The following is an 18,941-nucleotide window of genomic DNA, read 5'->3' as shown; positions in this document are numbered from 1 at the left end:
TTATAGACTTGAGTTATTTTTTTCCCTCCTTCCTTGGCGGCTCTGCCTTTATTTATTTTATACTATATAGAGATATAACATGTTTTTATAGTCAGGAGGTGGGATGTATGCAGCCTCTGTCAATACTGCTGTATCATTACTCCCATAATTCTTAGCCATGTTTTAAAGGGTATATGATATATCCTTACTCCCATATCCTTAGCCAGAGCTAAACAATATACATTTACTCCTGTAATCCCATTACTGAACATGTTCTTTTTATGGAACTCTGCACTAAATGCTGGCATTGTATAACCACAAGCTATACTGTATATAATAAGTGTTTTTATTTGGGCTTTAAGGGGACTTCAAAATATTGTTTTTGTTGAGTACATATCGGTTTAGAATAAACTTTAACTGTATCATATTTTAGATTTTATCTAAATTCAAAGCAAAAAAATATAGAAAATGAAATGGTTGATCTTAACCCCTTAAGGACCAAACTTCAGGAATAAAAGGGAATCATGACATGTCATAACATGTCATGTGTCCTTAAGGGGTTAACATACAGTGCTGTAGATTGCAAGAACTTAAGGAATACATATTTTTTTTTCCTTTGAAAGGATTATATACTTTCCCTGCAATTAAAAAATGTAATCTCTGTATCCCTGCATTGTAATGATTCTTACGTAAAAATATTGGTACTGAAATATCCCTGTGGCTTTTTACATTTTTATTTACAGATTCAATTAATATTTTGTGCAAGGCAAGCAGTAAGCAAAGGTCTAACTTACAAGTTGTTGGGCTTGTTAGTTTTTTTTTTTGTTTATTGTAATTTCTATTGGCTGGTCTGGAATCCTAGAGGGAGTGGTCTCTGAATAGTGCCATCTGCACTGATTGGGTTAAGTTGCAGTTTGACGGCCAGTGATTAATAGACATTGATGATTTTCAGCTGCATCAAACAAATCAAATTCCTTTTAATCTATGCCCAAATGAATTGATCCATGTGGAATTTACCTGTAGAATATGAATTTGTTCATGCGTAGGTGAACATGAGTTTACTTTAAATGTGCGCAAATCTGTTTCTGCTGCGTCAATCAAAGAGGGTTTAATTCTGCATTCAATGGGTATGTACTTTTCTCTGGTGTCCCCACAAGTGTGTGGCTGCAGCAGTGCCATATTGTAATATTTTTATTTATTTTTTGCTTTACAGTTGGGCGATATTTCCCATGTTTCTGGAATTTCTTCCCTCATAGCTCCAACTTTCTCCCTCCCTACTGGTCTTCAAACATTATCTGAAAGCATGTGACTTTAAAGCGGTTTACTTATAATTCTATAAATTCTATAGTTCTATATTATCTACAGTCCAACAGAGACATGTGTGCTACACACTCTATTCATACCTTGTGTTTAATGTGCCCAAATTCTCCTGTTTGTTTAATCAATTTGTGCTGTTCTACTTTTTGTAGATTCAGCTTTGCCAGCTGTGTTTACCGTGTGTATAAATTCTGATTATTGAATATTATTGGTGGTTCCTTCTTGCATTCATACTTTATTTTATTTATACCAATTTTCTCCTATTAGAGCGCTCCTCCCATAGACCCATTTTGCAGGCTGGGCTACCAGCCAATACAACAGCCTACGTTGGCGGGGATGCAGAGTTTGTCTGCAAGGTGTACAGCGATGCTCAGCCTCACATCCGCTGGGTGCGCTATGTGGAGCAGAATGGAAGTAGGTTTGGTGTGGATGGACTTCCCTACATGAAAGTTCTAAAGGTGAGTTCCATTAAAGGATTATGAGTTTCATATACAGAGTATTAGGCAGTGTACAATAAACTCCAGTATTTTAAAAATATTATTGCAATTTAAAACTCTTCTCTCTCTGGAATATTTAATAGTTGTCACTAGCCTCTACCTGATTGAATCCACATGTTTAAAAGCAATTGATGAAATTGGTATTTAGAAATAACTATACTAGATCTATTAGCATTGCATTATCAGCCTCTGCTACTTCGAATATTAAGACATGAGAAGATCACATTTGCCAGTCTGATTTTCTAGGTTCAGGCTATTTAAATGACAGAATTTGGTTGTATCAAGGCACTAGTTTGTAGATGGGTTCCCCTTCCATAAATTTCAACTGGCTCTTTAGTGATAAAAGTGATCATTACCAGTTGTACTGCAATTCCTATATTGGGGCCAGCTTTACAACTAATGTGTGCCCAGCCACAAATGCCAACAGATGCCAAGCTATCTGGGAACTTAAAAAAAAATAAAAAATCACTGGTTGTACCTGGTCAGTTTATTCTAATAAATATTTTGGAAGTTGCAATTCAACTACATTTGAAGATGTTACAGCTTAGCCATCTTGGTTGGTCCATTTGAATTATAAATTGTATACCAGCCTGCCAGTCAGATACAGTAAGTACGATGTACCCCCCAGCCTGCAGTGACAGCTCTCTCTATGTGTTTTTCTCCCTGTGTTGCCTGCCATTCTTTAGCACTCAGGAATAAACAGCTCTAGTGCAGAGGTGCTGCAACTGCACAATGTGACTGAAGCAGATGCGGGCGAATATATTTGCACGGCCTCCAATTATATTGGAGAGGTCAACAGGTCTGCCTGGCTCAGGGTGGAGCTCAAACGACCAGGTAACGTCCCCTCTCGCCGCGCACTGGCTTCAGTGTGCTCTTTGTGCTTCTGGCGAAGGTGGCGTTTGTCAAACAATCTGGCGTTGGTGTTTTGCCGCACTTAATAGCGGCCATGGAAAAAAACCCACAAGGTCTCAGGACTTCTCTTGCTGGTTTCATTTAAAAAAACAAATAAATAATAATAATTTATCTTTTTCCCCTTTCATTAACTTTGTCTTTACATCATTGAGATGAATACACTCCTTTACTTAAACTGTTCTAGATTTGGCCTGGTGTATTTAGTGCAGAGGTCAAACTATCACAAATAAGACCATATTTTATTCCCCTCTCTCTATTAATGCCCAAACTGTACAGTTATTTGACAATTTACAGTAGGTGTAGAAAATATACAGCCCTTCAGTTGCTGGTCACCTGCAATGTCCATGACAACCATGTCCGTGAATAGTTTGAGAGGTGCAGGTGGTCTTATATTGCAATCTCCAGACCCCCGTTTGTATCAACCACATCTGAAGTCCAGTACACTTTATAAGTTTAATCCATACTAAGGAGTAAATTTGAGACCCCCACCTCTCCCGGCCTCCCATTGCTACAAACCTATGGATGAAGTCCTTCCTTGTGGGTCGCATTATTCCATGTCCTGTGATTGCATGTAGATATGGTGATGGGTCATGTGCGTTAATTAGCACACACTGTTTAATAATGTCTTCTTTGGTGTTTTGGGTCTTTTGGAGAGGGCCTCTGTGGGAAGCAAAGGAGATTCTCTGAACTATGTTATCAAGCCCACCAGGGCTGGAGACATCTCCTGAGCCTGCTCCACAAGTTCCTTTCTCATCTGGTGTTTCTGCTCTTCTTTCTTTTTGCCACCCCTTCTCTTCCAGGCTGCCGGTGTTAACGTTACAGATGAAGAGATAGAAGTCTTGTATGTCAGAAATGTTTCTTTTGAGGATGCTGGGGAATATACTTGTATAGCTGGAAATTCTATTGGGATTTCTCAACATTCTGCCTGGTTGACGGTTCTTCCAGGTATTACTTGCCTTTCTTGGGTGTCTGCTGTCTCTTCTTCTTTTCACTGGGATATACAATACAAAACGTTCCCAACTGCTCCGACTTAGACTCTGCCACTGCTGAGTGATATTCTATTTCCTTACAATAAGAACCACAGTTATCATTCGAGACAAGATTTTGCTTGCAATAGAGGGTCGAGGCCATGATTCATATATTTTCAGTACAAGGTCTAGAAATCATTACAAACCCATAAAGCCATGAAACCAGAGAGCGTATCAGCCTCCAGTAAGATAAAAACCCTTACATTATGATAGATTTATTTTATATACAAAGTTTGTCGAGTTCATTAATGAACCCAATTGGATCTAAAATATAAACTTGGCTTGTTTGAATGTCAGGATATGTAAGTTTCCTAATTAGCAATATATATACTACTCCTCCTCCTCCTCCCCCCCCCCCCCCCCCCCCCCCCCCACGAAGCCAATCTAATGATTAGGAAATCTAATAATTGATTTCTATATTTTGGGAGCTGTGTGGAATTGTATATCTGTGCATGCACACTCTTTCCCCAATTGCATGGCATGCTATCTTCATGCAATGAGGGACTGAACTTAAGGTTTCAAATTTAAACCAATCTACTGTCTATCTGGGTGTTCTATTTTCCCTAGATTTTTTCTTCTCTTTTCTAATTTTTCTTCTGCTGCTACGAAATGCATTTGGGGTCAAGAAAATGTATTCAGTATTAAGGTAATCTCTACCTCCACAATGCCATTTTTTTGTTCTGTTCATTGTCATGCCTTCGAGTACATGGTTTGAATTGTGCAGGTGTATATCTGTGACTGGATGTGTTTATAAGAAATACAGTGATGGTGTGGTTTGCCCCTTCCCCATGGTCTGCCTGAATGGATTCCCAAACGTTCATACTGTATACTGTAGGTTTGCTGTTCAGTTATTTTGGCCTCTAATTGGAAATTCTCTTTGAATCCCCTACAAATCACACTTTACTAAATAACCCAGTTAAAGTACCACTAAAGGTACTCGGACCACTTGCTCTCTATGAAGCAGTCTGGGTGCAGTGGTCCTGTCGTCTTAACTCTTCAATGTATAACATTGCCAAACAAAATGGTAATGTTTACACTGAAGGGTTAAATACACCTCTAGCGAATGTCTTCTTGAGAGGCGCTTCCGCGTCCAGTCAGCTTGCCTCTTTAGTCGAATGCTGCTTATAGCTATAGCGGCATTTTATTGGAGTAGTGCTGTGTTTTTACCGCGCATACTTAACTCTTCTCCAATGCTTCTCTATGAAAAGCATTGGATTGTAGGAAACCACGGGATAGTCGGCAGGCCTGCTGATAAATGATGAAGGCAGAGCAGGTGGCTGCAGCGGAGGTGTATTGGAACTGGAAACAAGCTAAGTAATAAACTTTTAAAACCCTGAACGCAGCAATAGGATCAAGCTTATTGTTCTGAAAAAAACAAGTTATTTTGGGGACTATAGGTTTTCTCTAATATTTGCATGTGATATGTGTTTCATAAAAGACGATAGTTCTAACATACGACTGATATTCAAATTGGATCTTCCCTCTCTTAAATGTTACATATAATCAATTAATTATGAAAAAATAAATACAAAATAAAGAAAATATAGTTAGAGAAAGGGAGACATTTTCTCATGCAGTTTCCTGCATTTCCCCTTTGTGCCGATTCCCACCGAATCCCACCTTTATGTATATTTTCCTAGTTTTGTTCTGGTTATATTTCATCAGTGAAGGATGGGGATTGTATTGGTTCACGCCAGTCAGCTGAACAGCTTAAATATATGGAGGGTAGATAAATAATATATCTTATTGCATTGCATTTCATTGTTGTATTATCACATACTACTCTCACACAAAGATTGATTGTTTTTATGGGGAAGTATTCTAACTTTAAATCGTTTTAGAAGACAAGCTTTTATTTTAAAGCTTGACACTCAGTCGAGCCAGGTAAACCATTAAGTATAATGCTCTCCTAATAGAGCAGGCAAAACAGGTTCAAAATCCAGATTTAAAGGAATTTAGAAAAGACTATCAAGGTTTTTCACTGGAGTGAGAATTCCAAGTGAATTCAAATTGAATTATTAATTTACGGTCACAATAGCAGAATTGGAGGAAGAAAAAAAAAAAATGAAGGCACTCTGAGTTACCCCTTTAGTGAATAACTTTATTTGCATGGGCCTGTGGATAGAGAGCTGAAGGTTGACATCAGAAATAAAATCTATAAATTGTGTGTGTGTGTGTTCGTATGCATGTGCTCTGTTGTGTTTGTGTGAACAATGCATTTATGTCCTTGCCAATCATCCTTACTGCAGACCTGCTGAGTGTGACTTGTGCTTACCTCTAACAAACTTCTCCAGATCCACAGACCCTGATGGAGGAAACAACTCTGCCTTATTACATGGAGATTGGTATATACATAGGTGCTGGCTTTCTGATTACCTGCATGTTGCTATTCTGCATTGTGTACCGCGTCAAACAAGGAAATCGGAAGAAGAAGGATTTCAGTGGCCCACCAGTAGTGCACAAACTCAGCAAACGAATTCCTCTACACCGCCAGGTAACAGAAAGTAGATAAAGAGTTCAAAAAACCTTTTACACATAACTCTCACCATGCACAGGAAAGGGCTAACATAGGACACTTTACATACAGCTTGAGGTACCGTGCCTTGTAACTCCCATTACTCTCAGCCAGCCTGGTTATATATGGTTGACTTCATAGGAGATGCAATCCAGATGATTTAAATTACCTCGAAAACGGCCAGTCTTTCTTATTGGCAAGTACTAGCTTAGTTAATTTATTGATCGTGTTAATTACACACAACCCTTTTATAAATTATGTATTTATTTATTTTGGGAAATGTAGTCTCTACATTTTGACTGCATATCCTCTAAGACATTCCTGATTAGTAGAAGTCTCATTAGAAGCATTAATTGATATATACACGCACTCTCACACACACTCACACTATTACTGCAAATAAAGTTGCAAGATTGTGTAAACTGATTGAGTGATGGGACTCATTAAACAAAAATTGGGACTGCATAAACTTTAATAGGAGTGTAAGTGATACAATTTAATTTCTGGGAAGACTCAGGAGGAATAAATGCACTGTTTTATTTTTCCATCAAAGAACCAAACATGCCTACATACCCATGTAAACTCCAGGATGAATCTTGACTACCTTTTAGAAGTTAAAAGGTTAAACTCATTTTTGGTTAAGGTCAACATTGTCGTTCTATGACATATATGGTGATTTTCTAAGTTTTGATTGAGTTGCATGTAACTTACTGATTTTCTATTAAATAAAGATTAAACGGTTACTCAAACCACCATGGCCACTTTATTGATTTGAAATGGTCAGAGTGGTAGGAATATGTATGTACAACGTTTCAGCTTGAAACCGTACACATACTGAGTTATTGGCACTAGTTGCACCCCCAGCACAAGTGATTTGGGCAGCCCAGAACTCTGTTTCAGGCTGCCTAATGTCAATTCTGTCGTCAGCATGCACTGCAAGCTGTGGACAAAAGTAAAAATCTTCGCCTAGCCTGTAAGGGGAAGCCAGCTGTCCTGTCCCTACCTTCCTCTGGGTGCTCCCTCCTGCATTCAAAAAGTGGGAGGAATCCTACCTCCCTCGCTGGGCCAGAGAGCACGCATGTGTCTGAGCCAGTGAATTGGTCCTATCGCAGGCTTCGAGTAACGTCATGACGGAGCGTGGAAAATAGTGCTGGGTAAAGCTGGATTAAGGCAAGTTAAATTTGTTTTTTTGCTGGTTTACATGGGGGCGGGACCTTATATCTATGCCCAATACCGAATTTAAAATGTAAACTAATTCCTTTTTAATCAGGGCAAGAGTAACCCTTTAAATTAATTCCCCCTCATAAAAAATAAAAACTTGAGTTGTCTGTAGTAGTTTGGATCTAGAAATACTAAATATTACACTGAAGAACATAGTTTACTAAGCAACACCATAACACATGTATTGGAGTCCTTACCTTTATCTTGCGTTCAAGTGATTTTGTCCGCTAACTTTCCATCCATGTTTTTCTTTTTTAAGGGCCGCAGTACCAGGTAATTGTTCTGTAAGATCGGAAATCCCACATTTCCACACGTTGGAAAAAAAAAAAATTAGAAAAAGCTAGGAAGGGCAACGGGGTCTGATTTATTGTGTATGGAATGTGTGTGCTATCTGTAATGCAAGTGCACATGGCAAACAAGCCATATTTCATTCTCACTAGTGGGCAAATAATACAATTATAAACACAAAATGCAAGGAATGGGGCAGCCTATGAGTCAGAGGATCTCTGAGTCCGATTCTCAGTCTCTCCAGCCTGTTCCCCATTCAGAGCATCGGGTGTACTAATCATTGCCTTAGTGCTTATAAGCCACTACAATACTATTGTGCATTACCAGAAATTCAATTAATTATATTACATGGCAAATAATTGTTTTTGGCTCATTTAGCATTTTTAGATTTCAAAATAGGTTTTAATTAAACAGTACAAATATATAAGTACAACAGTTAATGGTTTTGAAACTTGCAGGGTTTTTCTTAAATTTGCATATTGTTTGGATAGAAACCTAGCATCTAAGCTTCTATGACCTTTTAAAACTAAATTAGATTTGCCAGGAAGGCGCATGGTGGTAGTTGGTTTTTGAGTAGGTCTTGGAACTATTGGCCAAATGTCACATGACCTTTCTGGTTTTATACAGGTTTCTACTGATTCCAGTTCCTCAATGAATTCTACCACACCACTGGTGAGGATCACAGCACGACTTCTATCCAGTGCTGACACCATGCTCCTACCAAATGTCTCCGAATACGAGCTGCCTCAGGACCCGAAGTGGGAATTTCCAAGAGACAAGTATGCCTTAAAAACTGTCAAAACACTTGTAATACAGTAATATAGAGTGCGTTCCTTCTTTACATATGTCTTTGATTTTTAACCCAGTGGGTGGAGACCCCAAAATAGACCCTCAAGGAATTTCATTGGGACCCCAATGGTTGTAACAGATGCAACATAGTTGTCAGGCCCTGGATAACTTCCCACAATAAATGGTTTGCTGTAGCAGCCCTGCATGAAAGAGAATTTCTTTGTGGATTATAATGAAGGTACTTTGTAGAATTATTTCAGTTGAATGAGCACAATAGCTACACAACAGATTACTCTAGTGCTTATTTTGCATTGAGACTTTGAGTACTGTCTGTTTTTTTTTGTTTTTGTTTTTATTATTAAACTATTGGAGTGCATTTATATAAAGTTGAGCTCTCCAGACACCCTAAAGCCCAGCCCGATGCTAAGGCTCTGATAATGTTGATGTTTAAATAGTTTTGATGGTGTTGGGGTGTGAGCACTGTGCCAAGCTGTGCTAGCACTTGCGGCCTATCACTGTTGTCATAGATTGGGTAGGCTTGAAGTGAACTAGGACTCAATTAATATGTCCACATTATTCACAAGGACTTGATAAGGAAATGTTATATTGTATTCGGTACAAGAGTATACAGAAACACTCCATCCCATTGTACAGCGCTACGGAATCTGATGGCGCTATGTAAATAATAAAATAATACTAACTACAGCAACATGAGAACCTAGATACATACAGTAGTGTCTTTTAGTAAAATGTTTTTTTTTTTGTTGCGTTTTAGTTTGCTGAAGAATATTTTAGTTAGTAATACTGCTACCTCATCCAGGAGAACAAGTGTGGTAGAAAGCTGCAGCTTTTCAGTTATCTTTTATAGCAAATCAAGAGATGATGGGAGTCCTACTCCAATGAATTTATTTAAATCTAGATTGCAAGCTCTTTCAAGCAGAGTCCTCATCTACCTATTGTTCCTGTAACATTTTGTAATTGTCCCATTCATTGTTTAATTTCCCCCTTCATAATCTTGTAAAGTGCTGCGGCAAAATTTGGCGCTGTATTTATGCCAATGATGGTAATAAATTGGCTTGCCAATAGTTTGGGCATGTTCTAGAGCTACGTACAGCAGATTGTACACAGCTGTTCCTCTTGGTTCACAGCTGCCATGTTAACCTCCTACTAACCTCATGTAAGTTCCCCTGATAAGGGCACTGTAGGAGATATAAGTAAAGCAAATAAATGAAATGTTTATGTCTGTCCTTAGGATGACATTGGGAAAGCCTCTAGGAGAAGGTTGCTTCGGCCAGGTTGTCATGGCAGAGGCCCTAGGAATTGATAAGGACCGTCCCAAGGAATCTGTGACAGTGGCTGTGAAGATGTTGAAAGGTAAGGGGGTAGGCGTGAATACTTCCTGCCCTTTCCCCTGCGGGGCTCTGGGTCACATTCCTGACCTTCAGGCTTCAGGATAAATCAACAGCTGTGATAGCTTAACTGGCCCTCTCTGTGATGTGAAAGCAGCGATTATGGAAAGAGGTGTAACTTACTGATCCCTCTCTCTCCTTTGAATTAAGCAATCTTGCTGTCACTATCCCTGTGTATAATTCTTCTGTCTCTAGACTTCTGTGACTGTCTTTTTCCTTTAAATCTCTTCTGCCGGTCTATCCACATCAAGCCTAAACTAGCTATATTCCGTGGTCAACACATTCAGTCCTAGCTAGCCCGTATTTAAGTCGCAATGCATGTTTGCTGCCTTTTAACACAAATTGCCTTTATTGTATATATTTAGCTAATTATCCCTTTTAGCAATGCAAAAAACAGTTCTCCTTCAAACAGATAAGACACCTCCCTAATACCTTTGCACTAAGCTTTAGAAGACTGCAGGCATGTTTACGTATTTACACCTAATTAAGAAATCCGAAACCATGTAGACTGCCACTCTGTGCTACATTACTGTAAATTAGGCAAATCTCCTAGGAGTTTACAGTCTACAGGAATTGAGGATGTATTTACCTAGAATGCATTTCAGCTAATAACCACACCGTGTTTTCTTAAGCTGTAGAGATAATGTGTTTCTATCGCTTAAATAAACATATGCCATTATTAATCAAAAAGCAGATTTTTATTTTTTCAGAATTGTCCTAAAACACTGGCTTTGAGGGATTGTGCCTACACAGTACTTCTAGAATTTTGTGCAACATGTACATGAGCACATAACACATTGTCACGGTTTGATTTCCCTGTATGTAGAGTGCTGGGGATGGTGGATTCCTGGGGACCATGTTTATAACTGGCAGAATTTCAAGTAGAACAAGTCCATATATGCAAACAGTTAGCCATCAATGGCTTGCGAAAATAGTTGTATCACCTGTAGCAGAGGTCTACACTTAGACCGCCCTTGTTAAAGGACAGGAGAGCTCTCTATGCTCCTTAGAAAATGTACAGATTTCCTGTGGTCCCTGTTGAATAGATGTGAGCGAGTTAAAACTAAAGTTTAGCATAGCATTAACATAGACATTTTAGGTTACTCTGTGATACTAACCAGCCTCTGGGGATTTTCTTGCAGACGATGCCACTGAGAAAGACTTGGCCGATCTCGTATCAGAGATGGAGATGATGAAAATGATTGGAAAACATAAAAACATAATAAACTTGCTAGGTGCCTGTACCCAGGGAGGTAAGTGATACTTTTTAAAATTTGTTTTAAGAAGCTGATGGGAGGAAGAGAATAGCTTTACACTTCAACTGGCGCTGTCAACTTGTTTAATGCAAGCACGTTTAAATAAATCTTACCAACAGACTGCTGTTTTCAAGTCACCAAATTATAGAACATTATAGCTGTGACCAATTGGAAAATCTTTTAAATTATAAGACTCCCAGGGATTGTTCGTTTATACCGAAAATGCTGCTGCATCAAATTCTGCAGCTTCAAGGTTTAGACTTTTAATGGAAGATGGAAAGCTTTTTACATGTATATTATGATACTGATGAACCAACTTAAACATGATCAGGAATGCGTGCTCTAATATCTGAGCAGCTAGCTCTCTCGTTGCATTGTTAGCGATGGACCTTTCTACCATTTTGCAGTCTTTGTCAACTAGTCTGGTCAGACCTTAAGGTTTATCTTGGCAAAGCTCAGACTGGTTAGATGTCGGTTAAGGTATTGCCATCATCCGACCTGGTGTGAAAATATATAATAATTGCTTCAGCCTGTCCGTAAAGCAAGTAGGCCATGCAGCTCAGAATCCGAACCTCCAATATTTGCATACATTAACTTTGCAAAGAGTGTTTTTGTTTGTTTTTAAGCGAGGGATATCTTTTGTTTCTTTCTAGGCACTCTGTATGTGATCGTGGAATATGCTGCTAAAGGAAATTTACGAGAATACCTTCGGGCCCGTCGACCTCTGGAGATGGAGTATTCATTTGATATCAATAGGGTTCCTGAAGAACAGATGACCTTTAAAGACTTGGTATCCTGCACTTACCAGCTTGCTAGGGGCATGGAATACTTGGCATCTCAAAAGGTAGAACATTACTAGTGAAACCTGCATTGGATAACCTGTACACCTGCAGAGCAGTTCCTAAGTTTCTCCCTTTATGAACGTTCTGGTTAAAGGAAAACGCAAAGCACCATAACCACTACCACACACTGTAGTGGTTATATATAAATAATAAAATAAAAATAATATTGCCAGGAGTGCTCTGCCCCATCCCTACTGTAAGTAGTTAAACTGTTTCAAATGGTTGGACTTCTTATCTGGGGTTCCCCAGAGAGCCTTTCTTTCATTCTTACAGATTTATTTATTAATTGAATTAATGAACACCACTACCACTAATATTTTGCAAGACCCCTGACTGCAGACAAATGCTTTTCTAACACATTTAGTTTTCACAAAAGGCACATTATTTTAACTGAATTTGTACTTCCATTCCGCTGTAATTCAGCTATCTGTTGAATTCCGTTAAATCTCAGTATAACACAAACTCCGACTGAATCGGTTACATTAGTTTCTTTCTATATGGACCAGAGAAATTGCCCTTAAATGCTAACCCCCCACTAAGACTCTAAGGATCCCCAACCATACTCCTCTCCCCACCCAAATCTGACTCTTGCATTACCTGCATTTTTTTTTTTTTATTATTTCCTCGTAGCAGAGAAAATCAGTTTAGCTAATTTTGAAATTAATCTCACTGCTGCAATGAGATCCATTTGACTCACAGAAGAATTTCAGTAGAAATGTACCCAATGCAAACTGCTGAAATTGCCCGAAAATAAATAAATTAGCGTTTATTTATAATATTTGGGATAGAACTGAAAGTGAAATAAAAGTTTTAGTTGATGTTCAGAATGCGCCGTTACCTCTGAAGTGACCGTTTCTCTTTGCAATTCCAGTGTATACACCGAGACCTTGCAGCCAGGAACGTGCTGGTCACCGAAAGCAACGTCATGAAAATTGCAGACTTTGGTCTGGCCCGAGATGTCAACAATATTGATTACTACAAAAAAACCACAAATGTAAGTGGCATCGGGCACAAACCATAGCCATTGGTTAGCATAATTCATTCTCGCATTTTGGGTGGCACAGACAAGCTTGTTGGGTGAGGACATATACATCTTGCTGCATCACAAGCTACAACACAATAAGGAACCAATCTGTTTGAGACAGCCTGGCAGAGATATATGGATATTTAATGCCTCTTTAGGCATATGGCATCCAGCATTGGATAATATCCTTTTTGGATCTGCAGTTTCCTGTTACTATGTCACTGTGTGTTTAGCAAAACATATGGCATTCCGAAATATTCTGTGCATCCCATTCATTCATTCCTTCCTGACATAATATCCTGTAGGTCTGTGCTTCTGTACACTGATTAGTTATGTCTTTACACTTGCAGGGACGACTTCCTGTCAAGTGGATGGCTCCAGAAGCCCTCTTTGACAGGGTCTACACTCATCAAAGTGATGTGTAAGTTTCTTTTATTCTTCTTCAATTCCCCCCCTCCCCACTATTTTGGTCTATTTGCAAAAGGGGAAGAATGTATTGGACAATGGATTTGATGTTTCTGTAATGCAAAACCTGAATTTTCTTTTTGTTTTCCCTAATGATCTTGGCATTAATGACTGTACTTTATTCAGTGAAGTCTACAGTGTTTTGCATGTCATGCCATCTGGGCTTTAGTCACACATTCTCATCACTGCAATTAAAACCCATGTTTCTATAAAGGGTTAAAGGCTCAGGCTTTTTAAATTCTGATTCAAAATCACTTTGTGTTAGCCGAATTCCACATTTGTACAAAAGAAAATCCATGTATGCACCTCCCTTTCTGCTTCTCATTTAACACATTTGTTCTGGTATTTGTAGTTCTCGAATAAATAAAAAAATAAAGCTTTTCTTCTCTCCTACCTCTCACCAATCTAACCAGGTGGTCTTTTGGGGTGTTAATGTGGGAGATATTCACTCTGGGGGGTTCTCCGTACCCTGGAATTCCCGTGGAGGAACTTTTCAAGCTGCTGAAAGAGGGACATAGGATGGACAAGCCAGCTAACTGCACCAACGAACTGTAAGCAGAAAAGTAGTTCTAAATAAATTATGCTTTGTCCGCCTTTTACATTTGAAAGTGGGATTCTGTCTTTAAATATGCTAATTCACCTAAACCATTATTGGTTGGTTTTCAATTATTTAGTGGCTGAATTACTTTCTATATTTTTTATTATATTCATAGCTTACCTAGGAGCATCATTTTCTACAATTGTTCTGCATTTTAAGAGGTTTTAGCAAAAGGTCTTCTTTTAACCCCTAAAAGACACATGACATGTGACACGTAATGATTACCTTTTATTCCAGAAGTTTGGTCCTTAAGGGGGTTAAAGGATTTTTAATTTTTTGTCTTCATTTTAAGCAGAAGTTAAAATGTCTATATGCCCCTCAATTAGGGTCAAATGGACTGGTCTCTTTGCTGGTACATGCCATTTTACACAGTTTACTGCTGGTTGGGCTTTCAAACCAGTTTGTTTAATGGAACCTAATTCCTCAACCACAACCACATCTGATCTTCACCCGTCACAGTGGGATAAGTTATGTTAAGATGTGAGGTGCTGTTATTCACACCAACAAACCCCAGAATTTCTGCACGCTATTGATTTTGTGAATGGGGTCAGTTGGATCTTCAAATTGGAGAAGGCAGGGCAACTACAGTAAACTATTTAGTGCAAGCTGAGGTTACAGCTGTGATTCCTGTTTGTTTTTGACTCCTGAGGCCTCACCAGTGTTTCTTTTCTTTGGCAGGTACATGATGATGAGGGACTGCTGGCATGCTATTCCTTCACATAGACCAACTTTCAAACAGTTGGTGGAAGATCTGGATAGAATCCTTACACTGACCACCAATGAGGTGAGAGAAGGCACCAATGGGCTGTCGAGCAGCTTCTACATAGTTTTACTCTCAACACATGACCGAGCACTTCACAGTAAATAGGTTGTAAAACTTACAACCATTACACCTATAGCAGTTTGTTAGCAAGTAAGTAGTACTGCTTTAAATTGCATCAGCAACCCAACCACAATGGGGTTTTGTAGAAGTATATTGTAGAATTTAGACCAAAACAGAGGTGTTATAAAAGAAATAAAACTATCACAGTTCTAACTTGGCCATTTTAATTTGACTGTCACTGTGTTGTGATTGGCGTTACAAACGTCACAAGTAACTGACTTGTACATTTCTATTTGGTATAGAAGTCTATCTATCTATTTGGTATAGAAGTCTTCTTCTATTTCATATGTTCACATCTGTTAGAAACATTTATGGTTAAAACTGGTGCGCAAGTGAATAAAGTGATATATATAAAATGGATAATTATTATTGGATCTCTTATATGGAAATATGAAACTTACAGTAAAACTACATAAAGAAATGATAGTGGGGGGGAACAGAACATGTACGCAGTTTCAGAGACCAAACTTTCGTCACAGTTGAGTTAGTGTCTATACCAGTGGCTTTGTTCCCTGTCACTTGATGCCAGGTGTAGCTTCTTCCAATCTTAAAACGGTAAAATAATAAAAAAGAAATGAAACCCATCCTCCCGTACTCTCTACCATAAGTCTACAGTTAAAGTCTGGAGAACATGTTTAGGGAATTCTCAAGACAAATTCCTCACCCACACTATATCATGCCAATAAAGGCAACTTGGGGCTTCTTTTTTTTTTATTATTCTTTTTTCTATAGATATACATATCTCAATTATGTTTTTTTTTTTTTTTTGTTTGTTTTCTTCTTCATGTTTCAGATCTTGAGCTCACGAAGAAGACGCAGCAATAGGTCACAAATATAAATAAGTACTGCTATATAGCACATTATTCATTAGTGCACCACTTTTTTTATTTTATTAGTTATTTTATTTTGAGGGAGACTAACACTAGTGTCTGCAGCAGAGATTCATTTGTTTGTTTTTTACTCACCGTCATCTCCAAGGTTTCACATTGTTATTTTAACGTTGCACTATTTGTTTTATTAATAAACATGTGTAGGTGCTTCTTTATGTAAGTTGAGCAGATTATTTTCTCAGGTCCCAGCAATTTCTGCACTTATACTTTCATTTTTTTCTAACCAGGAATACCTCGAACTAAGTGTCCCGTTGGAGCAGTATTCTCCCAGCTTCCCAGACTCCTCCTGTTCTGCTTCCTCCTCTGGAGACGATTCAGTTTTTTCCTCCGATCCAATGCCTCATGATCCCTGTCTCCCAAAATATCAGCACGTCAATGGAAGTGTGAAAACATGAGGTATCCTGCGTTCTGCAGCCCTCTTCTCTAAACTGCTGGTCGTAACGACTATTTCTGCAGAACGCAGGGGAATGTGGACATATTGGTTGAAGAGAACAGAATGAAAAGACAGCGGAGAGTGGACCTCTGCAACTTCCACTGCTATCTTCATGTGGACATCACATGGCTGGAGATAAGAGTGGTAGACAGTGGCTATGCTGTGAGCAGGAAAAGAAGTAAAAAGAATATTGACTATTCAAGACACGAAATATCAGCTACTGAATCTTTTCATGATTCTTCCATTGAACTTAAGGCCGGTCCATTTTTCTTGCCTTCCTTGTTAATTTTTTTTTATTTTGTATCTTTTGTAATATTTTGAGAATTTATTCCAGCACCCTAACACACACACACACATGCCTGAGCACATACACAGCATTATCGCTGCTGGAAATAAAATGTAAATATAGTCAAAATATGTATAAATATATAAATATATATTATATATTTACAATGAATTATTTTTTTGTATTGATTAAAAAAGAAAAAAAAAATATTAGAGAAAAAAGTTTCTTTGTTGGATGTTTGTTTATTAGAAGTCACTGGCATCTCCAGCAGAGACCAGATAAAGAAAATAAAATGCTGGGATTTTTCTTTGCTCTTATAAGGTGCAGAATCTCTAATATATGTGTCATTTTTGGGGCTAAAATATTCTAGGTTCTTTAATATGTTTCCCCCCTTTCTTAGAAGTATCCCAGAGTTAATTTATTAAATGTTTGTAACCAGAGATTCCTGCTGCTTTTATAAAAATAACGCTCTGTGAGGAGACCTTGGCAGCCACAGAGTTAAAAAAAGATGATTATGATCCTGGTAGATGTAAATTTAAAACATGAATCAGAAGCATACTTTGATGCAATGACATCTTTAAAAGGCTAAGCTACATAGACCGTATTGTAAAAATTTATATGATATTTATGCTATAAAATGGAAAGGGGGAAATCTTTCTTAAAAAAAAAAATTAAAAATAAAATAAAAAAATAAAGTTTCTTTTATTGAAAAAGGAAGTGTAATTTTGTAAATGGAATAAAATAATAGTAACCTGAATTTGTAAATAATAAAAATGTTTTGCTACTCTCTTGTTTCCATTCTCTGGTTTGTGTATATATTATCAATACAGAGGGAGATGCTCTACAAATGTCTGAAACTATAGCTCAGTGGTTCCCAAACTGTGTGCCGCGGCGCCACAGGGTTGCCGCAGAATGTTTGTTTCCCTGGGTAGCACCGGGGAAACATTACTACTGAATAGGGGCCCGGACCGGGCGCCTATGATGTCGGCCAGCTGGAGGGTGGCTGGAGATATTTAAAAAAAAATCACGTGTGTGTGTGTGTATGTATTGAATGTTTGCATGTGTGAGTTTGTATATATGTGTGCACACATCAGTGTGTGTGTGTCTGTGTTATGGTGTGGGCATGTGTCTGTGTCTATATGAATTTGTGTGTATGGGTCGGTGTAATATCTGTGTATGTGGTAGTGTATGTGCATACACACAAGCAGTCAAACACCAGCACAACATACAAGCACACTCTGCAATCAAACACAAACGTTACAAATACACCCCTGCAAAAAAATACATACATACTCAAACACAAACCTTCACTCAAACACATACATCACACAAATGTACATATGCATTTAAAAGTTAACATTACATTCAGACACACCCCTGAAATCAAACATTACATACAAACACACCCCTGCATTCAAACACAATAACTATATACAAGCACCCCTTCAAACACCAGCACTGTACATTACACTATAGCGCCAGTAAATGCCGCAGCGCTGTACAGATATACAACCTAGAAATTTTGACTTGGAAAAATACTGAAATATTAAGGGCGCCTTGAACCTAAAACGTTTGGGAACCTCTGCTATAGCTTAAAGAAACCAAAAAAACAAACACAGACCCGTGGGCTAGAGCTCATGGAAAGCAATTGTGTCCACTTTCTCTGACGTAGAACAAACCATGACAAAACTTATGTTTGCAAAGACTGCTATTTATGGAAATGTAGAAAGTACAGTTAGGGGCATGTACAGTGTATTAAACCTAGATTACACATAAACCTATCATCTATCGAAATATCGGTGAGTATAAGGTGTTACTAGTTATTCTGTCATTTTGCAGTTCATTTCACAGATTTATAACTGGTGTAGAACGGAACATTTCAAGAACTCTAGTCAAATACACTGCTCACAGATACATGAAAGGAATATGCTGCTGTATTTGGGAATACAGATCCCAAAACGGTCAGCAATATTTATAAAGTGTCTGAAAGAGTGGTATTAATATCACAGTCAGGGACATATTAGCCGCGAGGCAAACAAGGCATTTGCCTTGGGCGGCATTTTCCAGGGGGCGGCAAAAAAAGCCGCCCCCAAATGCCCAGGGCAAATGCCTTGTTAGCCTTGCGGCTAACCGACATGCCGGTTGGGCTGATGGGCGGGCGGCACTGGCGAGGGAGCACTTCCCCTGAGCTCTCTGCTCAGCTCCCACGCGCGCCGCCTGCAGAGTGAGGCTGGGAGCCGGAATATGACGTCATATTCCGGCTCCGCCTCCCATCCTCACTCTGCGGGTGGCGCGCGAGGGAGCTGAGC

General features: G+C 38.6%; 1 protein-coding gene across 5 annotated transcripts in view; it reads left to right on the top strand.

Moving 5' to 3' along the window:
• FGFR2 (fibroblast growth factor receptor 2) overlaps positions 1 to 17,419 on the top strand; it is a 91,773-nt gene extending 74,354 nt beyond the window's left edge. For 2 of the 5 annotated variants that reach the window (XM_063434173.1, XM_063434169.1), the window contains 12 exons: positions 1,564 to 1,754; positions 2,480 to 2,627; positions 6,028 to 6,234; positions 8,386 to 8,536; positions 9,799 to 9,920; positions 11,098 to 11,208; positions 11,865 to 12,055; positions 12,925 to 13,047; positions 13,428 to 13,498; positions 13,956 to 14,093; positions 14,819 to 14,924; positions 16,141 to 17,419. In XM_063434173.1, the coding sequence (XP_063290243.1) occupies positions 1,564 to 1,754; positions 2,480 to 2,627; positions 6,028 to 6,234; positions 8,386 to 8,536; positions 9,799 to 9,920; positions 11,098 to 11,208; positions 11,865 to 12,055; positions 12,925 to 13,047; positions 13,428 to 13,498; positions 13,956 to 14,093; positions 14,819 to 14,924; positions 16,141 to 16,308 (1,727 nt within the window). In that variant the 3' untranslated portion in view covers positions 16,309 to 17,419. Of the gene's footprint in view, positions 1 to 1,563; positions 1,755 to 2,479; positions 2,628 to 3,505; positions 3,651 to 6,027; positions 6,235 to 8,384; positions 8,537 to 9,798; positions 9,921 to 11,097; positions 11,209 to 11,864; positions 12,056 to 12,924; positions 13,048 to 13,427; positions 13,499 to 13,955; positions 14,094 to 14,818; positions 14,925 to 16,140 lie in introns of all 5 variants that reach the window. The other 3 variants (XM_063434172.1, XM_063434170.1, XM_063434171.1) reach the window with 3 other exon arrangements.
• The last annotated feature ends 1,522 nt before the right edge of the window (positions 17,420 to 18,941 follow it).

The sequence above is a fragment of the Pelobates fuscus genome, chromosome 10 (assembly GCF_036172605.1).
Source record: "Pelobates fuscus isolate aPelFus1 chromosome 10, aPelFus1.pri, whole genome shotgun sequence".
Classification (NCBI taxonomy): Eukaryota; Metazoa; Chordata; class Amphibia; order Anura; family Pelobatidae; genus Pelobates; species Pelobates fuscus.
The sequence above is the reverse complement of the archived record's forward strand: the minus strand, read 5'-3'. Positions and strand labels throughout refer to the sequence as shown.